Below are 12,479 nucleotides of genomic sequence, written 5' to 3' on the forward strand. Positions count from 1 at the left end.
TAGTCTTTATAAATTATTTATTTATAAATTGATACATCATGTTTTTCTTGCACGTATGCATCTTAGTGTACAGAATGCATATGTTATATGTGTATTTTGATTCTTTAATTTTTTGCATTTTTTATATTAAATAACATATAAAATTATGAATATTCCGGTAAACAATTTTTCGTACATGAATATGTATAAATATGTATAAATATACATAAATATTTAAATATTCATAAACATGTATAATTATATATCCATATATCCATATAGCCCTCTTTCTTTTGTAAAATTATTTTTTAGTGTAATGGAAATAATAATAGCAATGTGAAAACATAAAAGAATAATTAAAAAAACAATTTTCATATTACTATTTGTTTTAAAAAAAAATCAAGTTTGAAGAAATGTAAAAAATTACTTATGTATAATTATATATAAAATTATGCATAATTGTGTATGAGCAATTTTTTTTTATTTTTTCAAATTTAATTTTTTTCTAAAACGAACAATGCAAAAATTATCCCTTTAAATTTTAAAAAAGAAAAAATATATATATATAGAATGGACATATTTCATATATGTATATACATATTTATGAATATTTATGTACGTTTATAAGATATAGAATTTCATCTGGAATTCTAGGTCAAATTATAAATCGTCTAAAGTTATTTTAATTTCATATACTTAAATAATAAATTTAAATGAAATTAGAAAAAAAATTCAATTTCGTTCTACATATTAATGTTAATATCATGTACATATTTTCTTTCTTTTTATGTTACAAATGAATTAATAGCAATACACATATATATATTGAACGTGATGCACATTTACACATAGAATTGTTTAAAAAAAAATACACATTTTATATCAAACATTATTCGCGTACTAACGTTGCATAGTACGCATGCAAAACAATAGAGACATTGACATTTACATTCAACTGCCGGGGTTATTGTCGTTCAAGTACCTATTGAAATACATCTGATTAACTTTGGATCAGTGTGCTTGAATGAATACATGCGAACGCTCGTGCGTGCGCGGAAAGTAGAAAGCATTAAAAAGGACAACGAGCAAAACTGTAAACGTTGTACAGGTGTGCTTAAACGTATACGTACTATTCTGACTTCCGTGAATAAGTGGCAAGAATTGTAATTTTTTCTGCTTCGTTTACGAACTTTCAAGCCGGCTGCACAAACTTGAAACGCTGCGAATACATCTGGTACATTTATACACACGCGAATTGTTTCAAGCGAGATTTATTTCTAATGTACTCTTTTAGTTTGCCATTTATTAATACATTTACCAGTACTTTACCGGAGATAATATCGATATTATCTCCATTCAGAAAATGCAATGTTGTAATTCTCTTTAATGTAATTGCCCTTAGTTTTTTATTAGATCTAAATGTATAAACCAATCATATTAAAGAATAACAGTTGCATAGTTGCTTTTTATGCTAAACGTTGTCATTAAATTTTATTTTATTTTATTTGTTTTAAGATCATAAACCCTATCCTTTTATAGAATAATGATTTACAATATCTGTGATAAACACAAATACAAAATTAAATATAAAAGATTGATATGTAATTTGTTGTAAATAATAATAAAAAGAAAATTAAATGTTTGTGAGTGGAAATGTACGCTTTCTACAGTAAAAGTTTTAAACCGTGAGAAATAAGGTTCTCACATTAGATTTGCTATATTTAAGGGAATGGCAAAAAAACTTTCTTTTTCACATAGCAACATTTACTATTCAAGCAAGACACACTTAGTACGTACGTATTTAAAATATGTTTAAAATATCCTTCGATCGGAATTTCAATTAGTTCAACTCAAAAATTTCCATAAAAGTGTACATATCCAGATTAAATCAAATCAATAATGTGATAAGCTTACGATTAATTAGAATACAAATATGTGAATAATCATATATAGATGAAATTTTTATATTCAACTAGGAAATTATAAATATGCATTGCTATATAATTGAAATTGAAATCATTTCTGATATAGTAATTAATAACAGTTTTATACGGTATTATCTCGGTATTACTTCTCAGCTAAATTTAATTGACTTTATTTGGCATCAAATGAAATAGAATTATATCTGTGATATAATATTTAAAAAATTATTTGAAAATGTGTATGTGAATAATTTTGATTATACTTTCTTATACTTTTTTATTGATTAGCATCTAATATTTTCTATGCTACATTGAGGAAATAATATAATAGGTACTTGTTGAGAGTTAATTTCGTTAATGACTAATTTGCAAATGCATAGCAGATTGATAATACTATAAATCACGTAAATTACGCATTTCAATATTGTACCGTGAATGTTTTAACTGAGGAGATATTTTTATAGACTGTTATAAGATTGACTTACTCATTACTAGGTCGTGTAATCATAGTGATGTAAAAAGTATAATACAGCTGATTATTGCAATAGGGCAAAGGCGGAAAGACAGTCCTTCCTAGATTTATTTCATGCAGCCTTCGTGCATTAGGTATGTAGGTGGATAATACTGCACCTTACAGTTCATGCATTTGCACAGAGAAGTGACCCGTTGCTTTCCCTGTAAAAGCGAAGAGCTAAAATCAGGTTGACTCGTTTCTCTCTGCTCTGTATGGTCGGATCCCGACCAATGTCACATCAGTATGTGCGCATCGAGATCGCTTTTACCTTTTCATAAAGAGGGAGTGGGATGCTGGGGGTATAAAACAGAAAACAGCGCTTTTGCCAGCCAATATGTGTGTAGTTTCATTTTAGTAGACACCAGAAAGGTGTTTAGTTCTTACTTGTTTGACATTGAGTTACTATTCAAACGTGACGAGAGTCAGTATGCTGCTAGTAAGTAGACACAAGTTCAATTTACAAGTGACGTCTGAATATTTCGGATAGCAAAGTTTAGCACATTTATATCTCGTGTACAGAAAAATAGTTGCTAAGAAAAGTGATTACTCAGATTTATCTTTTTTTTTTAATAAAAAAAATTATTTAACAAATAATGTTTTCTTTATAATAGTCTTAAAATATACTTCCTTAAATTTCAAAAACTCATTATTGTGCACTCAAAACAAGAATTTCTTTTCTTTTAAAGAATATTATAAAATTTCCTCAAAGAAACGACTTTACACATGTAATAAGCAAATCAAATTTTTTTTTTAATTTAATGATCTTGATTGTTAAATATTAAACTTTAGCAGAGCGCAGAATACATTTTAAATAAATGATGCTTGTGATGAACTTATGATGGATTTGCGGAATTATATATTATTATATATATATTATATGAATTTAAAGTAAATGATTTTAAAATATTTGAAACAATTAGTGATTATAATATTTAAACACAGTATGTATAATATCTTTTTATGTTTAATATTTCGCGTATTAAATGTCATTTGTCAGTATTTAAAAATACATAAAAATGGAACAAATAAAAATACTCTATTTTTCTTGTATAATTATATTTAATTAATTTTTCAGATTTACATAATATACTCTTATTATAAGTATATTTTGTTTAGAGGAGGTATTTTGAATGAAATTTTGATATATTATCACAATTTTAAAATTATGCATATTACTTTTTTTTCTGAAAGAAATTTTGATTTAAATTATTGGAATAATTTGTGATTATAACCGCAATATTCTTTTAATTTTACATTAGGTGACATATTGATTAGTTTCTCATTATAATTATCTTTTCAGAGCGCAGTAATTTGTTATTGTATGATAGCTGCGAATGCAGAACCGCCTCTGAACAGTATGTATTGCTATTATGTTGCTTTCTGTATTTCTGTATTTCCGTAAAAATCTTATATGCGTACTAAAATTAGAGTTGAGAACATTATTTTATAAACATAAATTATCGTTTTAATACGTTATTTTTTATAAAAAGTAACACAATATAATACGTTATTTTTTATAAAAGTAATACAATATTATCATTATTATTACTTAGAAAGTAATTCGTTATGTAAAGTTAGATATTGAATTTGAAAATTATATTATTTAATAATCAATATTAAAAAAGAACTCTAAGCCAATTTTTATACATATAGTAAGTTTTTCTTTATATTAAACTTATATAATATATATATATAAATTGTGTATAATTCTTCATATTTATATTTTTATTATTGATTATATATTTATTTTTAAGAATTTACATTCATAAAACGCTTCATAAGCGCTTCATAAACGCAAATTTTATTAAAAATTTATAATAATAATACACATTATATGTATATTTTTAATATTAACTTATCGGAATGCAGCCTAAGATTTAAAGTACAAAATATTTTTCAATATTTAAATTTCTATTCAATCAAAAATAATGTATTGAATAGGCATTAAAAAGATAACAGGAAATTAAAGTTATAAAGGATAAAAGTAACGGTTGAATTCATTGTAAAATATAACGACGTTACATTTTACTATTATAAATAGAAAAAAAAAATAACAACCGTTGTCTTAAAAAAGTAATCATAACAATAACGATGTTACAAGTAACTCGTTCTTCCCGACCCTGTTTAATTCTAAGATTAATCACAGTACTTCCTGGCAAACATCAACTAACAATAACATAACTGTCATCATTTCTAATTCAACAATATAACTGTTACATGTACATAAGCTACATGTTATTAATTATATTATAATGTGAAATTGTTGAATGGGAAACTAACTATAACTAACTATTATATTACTGTTAGTTGTACGCTGAAGCGAATAAAATATTCTATTCTATTATTGTTAGTTGGTGTTCGCTGAGAACATTAGTAATATATTGAAATCTTCAATATATTGAAATCTTCAATTAGAAATAAATTGACTTCAATCTCTACCCATTTTATTTTGTAGGCTACTCTTTTACTAGCGGTAGCAATGGGTACGATTACAGTAACACCGTTACTAGTAATGGATACTTGGGATCTAAGGATAGCTATCGAAACGGTGGAAGCTTTTATGGTGCTTTTACTGGAGACATCAATCACAAATTACCCAATCATGTCAGCGCTCACTCGTTAATTAACATCGGTAATCAGGGACATCAAAGTAGTATCGGAGGAAATGACGTAGGAAACAGTTATAACGGATATTCCGCGAACGATCAAGGAAATGAATATGCAGGATATTCCAATACTTATGAGAATTCTGCTAGTGAATCTTACACTAAACCCATTTATCCAACGTCTTCACCACTCAGAGGACATATTGATGCTAATAATAACGAGGAATCGATTTTTAATGCGTATGCAAGCGATTCGACTCACAAAGACTCTGATTTTGGTCAATATGCGGCTAGTAGTAGCAGCAGCAGCAGCAGCAGTAGCAGCAGCAGTAACAATAAAAGAATACCCACTTATTCCGGATACTCCAGGCCAACCCAGATATCAGACAATTATCCTGAAAGTTCTACTGATAACGGCATACAGGGATATCTCGATTCATCTGGCTCTTCAAGCTATTCCGAAAGTGATCACATTTACTCGCCTTATTCGCCAGGCGGTTTGACTAGCGAGTACTCGTTTGGAAAGCAGAAAAACGACCCGTTGAACTTGAAAGGAGGCAATAAGCACAACGGCGGCATTTACTTGATTCCATCCGGGACACGTTACACGCGAGGAAATCCTGGGCACGTGAGCTTCAATCGCGACGTACCGTTCATATCAGGAGATTCCGGGTTGAGCAATCACTTTTCCCAAGCACACGGTACCTATTCTTCGGGAAAATTGAATAAATACGGCTACAAATTATCTCGTTACACTCCGAATAGCAGTGTAACTTACGTGTCGAGAGAACGCGATGGCTATTACACGCCTTATGGTAAGGGTGGTGGGAAAGTTATTATAATTAAGAACAATAAACCAAATTATGCCGGTCGTGTTTATTCCGAGGACCCGCTTTACGCTGGCAGCAACGGTGGTTATAGGAGTAAGAGTGGTTTTGTAAATGGTTTCTCTGCTTCGTCGAATTTTGATGGATACACTGGCAGTAATAATTATAATGACGGTCCCACTGTACCCAGACGATACAGAATGATCAGTCCTGTATTTGTGCAAAAAAAGTCTGCAACTTTGATTTAATAATTAATTCTTAATTAATTTTTGATTTAAGATCATATTTAGAGAATACAATACACATTAATTTAAGATATTTGTATATATATATATATATATATATTTATTTTATAAGTATTTTAATAAGGATATCTTCAATGCATTATTCAGAATAAAAGTATCTGTCCATCTTTCGTAAATATCCAAATGGTTATTTATATTTTTATATTTCCTATTCAATTTCTCATATAGGATAAATACTTGAAGAAGTTTATAAGTATTATGTCATATATTTAATATTAATGAATTGTTCTTGATATTTTGTTTTTAAGATTCCTTCTCCTGTGTCTTTTTTTTTCATAGAACCAATTAATTAGTATAAAAGACAAATACTTATCAAGTTCCTTAGATAGTATAAATGATAATATCTATTTAATATTATTAATCAATTTATTATTTTAAAGCAAATAAACACATATAAGATCTATGTATTTGATATGATTATGATATGTATTTATGTTTAAATATCTGAAAATCATATTTGTTCATTATTTATGATGAATATACGTAAGAATTGATATAACAAAAATATTGTAACATACATATCCAATTCTACAATTTTGATATAATAAAATTATATAATATTTAACGTCTAAACTTTGCGATGTTGAAATGTTCATGGAGGAGTCCTTGATAATTTAGGCTTGGCTAAAAATGCCTCTTCTTCTTTAGCAAGTTCTGGATCATCTTTCCATGAAGTATCGTTAATTATATTGCTGTTACAGTTATTACTATTCCTATAAATAATGCTATTACTAAATAGATTTATTTATAATAGGTGCGAATAAGCAGAAGCATTTTTAACAAATAATAAATCTAATATAATTTATTTAATAAATTCATTTATAAAAATATATAAATTGCTATATAATAAAAATGTTATATACAAAACGTATAAATAATACAAAAAATACGTGCTTGAAAAATAAATATTCAAAAGTTATGAGAGGTGCACCACAACTGTAATGATTGCGTAAAATCTCTTACTCACAGCGATGCTATACTACTAAATTTCTCTTGAATTTCTGTAAAAATTAGATTAAAAAATTTTACTAAAATTATAATTGATATATAATACAAAAATTATTTTATTTTTCTCTAATTACTTTTATCTCTTAATGTATATAAATTTACAGGAAAAATATGGATTAAATTCATAACAAATGATATGATGTATTCTAAACTGTCATTTCGACACAAGATGTTTTTTAAATAGTTTCCAACAATTTTGAAATGTGTCATCTAACTGGTTAATATTTATCTGAGTTTCTATCACTTTCGTTACGTGCTCCAATTTTCTTAAGATTCTACGTATATAGGGAAAGTTGTAAAGCTTTCACTGAATGTTGTTTGTGAATTATTTTCTTAATGTGCCAAGTTCGTAATTTCGAAATCAGTTTCAAACGACAATAGGAATGTACTGAATATACTACTATTCAAACAATAGTTAATAATGTGAAGTATACATACCCGCTTGGCCATTTTCACGATCGGGTACAAGAATTGTAGAAGATGTTACCACAGTTTCACTGCTATCCCTGTAAATCAATATCTGTTAACTAATGAACTACAGATAGCTATATAAAAATTTAATTGCAAGATTAATTACAAAATAAATTAACGATTATATTATATATTTTACTTAATTATTTTTGCGTTTAAATTGCGCGTTTAAATTATTCTTTAATTAATTAATAACGCACTTAGAAGTCCGATTTTCATATAAATATATTGTATCGTTGGGTATTGTTCTTCCAGTGAAATTTCGCTTAAAAGATTTCATCATTTCTAAAGGTAATTTTTCTAATTTTGTTTTTCTGAATTTCTCGTCATACAATTTTCCTGCATTAATCTTATCTTCTAATCTACATGACTTGGACTGATATTGTATATTATTATTATTTCTAAACTTTGAATTTACTTTTGTTCTAAATTGGTTATCGTAATCAAATTCATAACGATTGTTCTTTTTGATTGCATTTGCTGGCCAAATTATATTTTTTAATACATTTACATTTCTCTCTTGTTTTTCACATGGTTGGTTATTATATCTCATAATTAAAGAAGATTTGGTATCGACAAACTTTTTTGTAATGTTTTTGCAATTTTGAACTTTATGTGTAGAAAACGATTTTTTCGTGCCATTTGTGACAATTTGCTGTTCCTTAAAAGTGTTACCAACATTATCACATAAATAAAAATGTAGAAATTAAGTCAATATTGTGAATCTATTTTAGATATTATACCTTCAAAGAGAAATTTGACAAATCTGATAGTTTAGCGAAGATTGCTTGTTTAATATAACTTTCTTTCGGTAATATTTTTTTTTCCGTCTTGGTATTATACCTACCATATATATTATTATTATATTAAATTAGCAGTTAGGCATACGTAATTTCTATATAATGATATATTGTTAAACATAAGTCAAGACTAATTTGGCCGTTTTCTTTATGTAAAAAGTAGCTATAATATTAGATTTTGTATATGTATATGTATATTTTTTGTATATTTTGTACCTTAGCGTAGGATATGATGGATGTTTATTACAGACATGGTTCTTGTGTTGATTGCCATAAAAATCGATAGAATTCAGCGTAGATATTTGCTGCAGAGTCGTATCCGTATTTACAGTCTCTTGAGAAATTTTCGAAGAAATACTGTAACACATTGCAAGCAACGTTTCTCCATTCAATTCGCCAATATAATTTTGCAATGGATCGTTTTCGTCTAATTCACTTTCTAACACATCCAAGTCTTCCTATGAAAATGTTAGATATCCAAATTTATTTGGTATTCAGTATCATTCATATGATATTTTTGTATTTGCATTTCTTACTTACGTTGTCATCATCCCCGGTTTCATCGTTCTGCGGTGTGTTAACATTTTCGCATCTTTGTATCCTCAATACATGATCTAAATGCTTTCTATTATGCCAAAATTATTATCGTTTAAGAGATAGAAAAAGTTTTATTACTTTTTAAATCGTTTTTATGAATATGAATGTTCTAAATATCAAAGTGAAAATTCGCAATTTCGATAAAAATATAAATTATAAATCTACTAAATTATAAATCTAAATGTATATTTATAATATATTTTATATATTTAATGCGGAAATTGCTATCCTTAGAATTAGAACTTTCATTTTATTTTATATGAATAATGTACCTTATTTCCGCAGATTTCTGATTATTACCAAGATATTCTGATATATTCGAACGCTTAATTTTTTTTGCTTCCTCGTTGATTACGGGATTGTTCAAAAAATTGTTTAGCGCTCCATTGATGTACGGTAATGACTAATAAATGATATGAAAAATTCCTTTAAAGACATCTCTTGCATTAAATTTTCTAGATAAAATTTTTCTTTTCTGGAATAATTTTATTAAATGCGTAATTTTACTCACAGATGTATAATTTATTGAGAGAAGAACGATCAAGGTAGACATGAGTAATGAAGATATTTTGGACGCTCTGGCTTGTGCTAGCCGATGCAATGATAAATTCATTAAAAGTGCAGTAGCGTATTCGAGCCTATATAAACTTATGATGCGACATTTATCGTGTAGATGATTAATCAACCATTCCAGTAATCCACTCTCTATCATATATATTCGTTGTTGTCTACGTAAAGATAGTTTTTGTAACATCGCCACCATCATGTCACAAGCAAAAGGATCCACTCCGTCAGCGTAATTATTGTCGAGACAAGCAAAGGTCTGAATATCGATTGTAATTTTTATTAATGCTATAATTTTTATTAATGCTATCAATTTCACAATTATTTTATAATCGTCTTTGATAATTTTTGATAAATAAACTCGTTTGGTTTTGATGTTCTAAATGATTACAAGAACAATATGTCTAGTCGACAAAAAGTAACGTAACATCTATGTATAATTTCGTTTCCTTAACAATGAAACTGTTATGTGTTATACGATAAAATAATATAGAGTGGTACACACAGGCGGAACTTATATTTAAGATATAAATAAAAAGGAGGATTATGGTATGAGTTAACAAAGTGAAAATTGAAGTCCAAGAAATTGAAATTAAAAAAAAAACAATATTAAAACACTTATGAACTATTTTTGGTTACATCTAGGATTGCTTATTACAAGAAGCAAAGTGCGATTTCGAGTGAAACATATGGAATTTCTAGATTCTATTTAAAATTAAGAAACAAAATATGTTTTCAATAATATTACTTAAACAATACATAATTATTCGTGAGAATCAGAATAGTTTTATAATAACAAACGCTTATCATATTTTGCGTATTTTGTGACACAAAATCTTCGCAAATGTAATTCGAAATAAATAATGTAAATTAAAAGACAGATATTAGACTGATGATGGTCAAATCTTGATCGAAATGTCTACGTTATTATATGATAACTTTAAATATATTGATTTTCGTATAAACTTCTTCCGTGGCTATATGTTCCTTTTTATTTATATTTTGTATCTTTAAGCCATCTTCAAACATTTTAAATTTTATTTTAAGATCTTCTTAAGTACAATCTTAAGTCATAAGACAATCACAAAGCCATATTAGTAGTCTTAAGACATTACTTAAGTACAGTCTTAAAATAAGAACTATAAATACCGGCTATAGACATTATGTTTTAATCAGTAATTGGGTAATTATACTGTTAATTTACGTAAAAACATACCACGTTTATAACAGAGGATCCAACTGATAGATAATCTCTTCCGCATCTGAAGGATGCCAAGGTGTTTAGCAATCGCGCAGTGAATTGTTGCAAAAGATGCCTGGCGTAAGCTTCTCCTGCTGTCAACAGACATGGTAGAATTGACTTGCCATTGTCACTAGCAATCTGTCCGTGAAGTCCCAACAAATCACGACTTATATATTCATGTAGGATTTCATCCTGTTCTGCTGATTGCATGAGCGTTATTTTCTAAAAATATAGATGTGCTTTTTTTAAAGATTACTTATATCACTATTGTAAAGCTATTAATCATCTTAATACCCAACGCAATGCTTGTAACAGCAACAACTTTGTCTTTACATCTCCACTAATTAGATGTAATTTGATCTTTTTATAATCTAATAATTTGGGAGATACTGGTACTGCTGTGACATCAAGTTTAGGCAGTGTAATTGCTTTTACGTTAATACGGTCGAGTTGTAACAAGGACGGCTATCGAAAAAGTATATATTAAAAATGAAAAATTTATAGAAAAGTTTAGAAGAATATACGTTACGAGCTTTTTCTTCTTTGTCCCTTTTTTACTTACATACGAAGTCTCTCTTATATTTTGATTAAATAAATCTGGAAATATCTTCATACAAATCTCGAGTGTTCGTTGTATATCAATATTTTGCCCTTTCACTGAATTCTCCAATGCCATTGTTAATTCCCTGGCAACATCTATTAGTTTATGATAATCCGCGTGCAACTTGTGAAATCTCACTTTTAATTTTTCATAATTTGTATGTATACTACACAAACGAGATTTGGTTACTACTAATTCACGATCATATTGAATCAATCTTTTGTCTGACTTGTGCATTTTTAACAAATTGCTAACACTTTCTTCCGGATTTATTATATCTTCTCGCAAATTATTGATTATAATTTGACTTCCAATAATATGCGTTTGTGTGCTTCTGTAAGTAATATACGAATCAGATATTTTTTAATGTTTTTATTAAAATATCAGAGGAAAGACATTTTACTTTGACTTCAAACTTGTTTTAGAAAAATAATACTGCTCCTCGTCGTTATCTAGAAATATAGGTAAATCTCTATCATTTGGCACAATCGGTATATTATTCTTTATAGTTTTATTTTGTGCAACACCAGATTCCATAGCTATTGTTTTTGTTACTGGCATGGTATGAACTTGTACTAAATTCTGCAATTGCGTTTTGTTGGAATTTATATTGTCTAAATTGCTCAAATCCTATAAATTCAATATTATATATTTATAATTTTTGTACAATATTTTTTTTGTATTATACATATATAAATGTACAGTTCAAGTTTGCTTACTTGTCTGTGACATGTGATAAACGAATCTAGATTTTTTAATAGTTCATCGGCCCAAGGTTGTTCTAACATTTTGGAGAAACAAGTATTTGTATACAAATCTTCTATAAACGGTAATGCATAAAACGGCTGTAATTCTGTATCATATTCTAATTCTTTGCCATCTCCGTCCAAATAATCTTGTAATTGCTTCATATTGCTGTTATTTTTTTCAATTTCAACAGCATTGTTCTGTTTATTATTAATAATATTCTTGGACTATTAAATTATCGGAAGTATTTTATGTATTAAAAAGTATTAATATAATTGAATAATTTATTATATAA

General features: G+C 27.5%; 2 protein-coding genes across 2 annotated transcripts in view; one reads left to right on the forward strand and one right to left on the reverse strand.

Moving 5' to 3' along the window:
* LOC108684870 (uncharacterized protein DDB_G0271670-like) overlaps positions 1-6,096 on the forward strand; it is a 16,258-nt gene extending 10,162 nt beyond the window's left edge. The window contains exons 3-4 of the mRNA XM_018189395.1: positions 3,716-3,770; positions 4,871-6,096. Coding sequence (XP_018044884.1) covers positions 3,716-3,770; positions 4,871-6,096 — 1,281 coding nt within the window. The remainder of the gene's footprint in view (positions 1-3,715; positions 3,771-4,870) is intronic.
* Positions 6,097-6,745: 649 nt separating this feature from the next.
* Positions 6,746-12,479, reverse strand: part of LOC108684900 (lisH domain-containing protein ARMC9) — a 10,218-nt gene continuing 4,484 nt past the window's right edge. The window contains 11 exon segments of the mRNA XM_018189438.1: positions 6,746-6,866; positions 7,121-7,154; positions 7,600-7,667; positions 8,649-8,890; positions 8,973-9,057; positions 9,302-9,432; positions 9,541-9,852; positions 10,810-11,058; positions 11,131-11,301; positions 11,399-11,771; positions 11,841-12,067. Coding sequence (XP_018044927.1) covers positions 6,746-6,866; positions 7,121-7,154; positions 7,600-7,667; positions 8,649-8,890; positions 8,973-9,057; positions 9,302-9,432; positions 9,541-9,852; positions 10,810-11,058; positions 11,131-11,301; positions 11,399-11,771; positions 11,841-12,067 — 2,013 coding nt within the window.

This window comes from Atta colombica, unplaced genomic scaffold, assembly GCF_001594045.1.
Source record: "Atta colombica isolate Treedump-2 unplaced genomic scaffold, Acol1.0 scaffold141, whole genome shotgun sequence".
Classification (NCBI taxonomy): domain Eukaryota; kingdom Metazoa; phylum Arthropoda; class Insecta; order Hymenoptera; family Formicidae; genus Atta; species Atta colombica.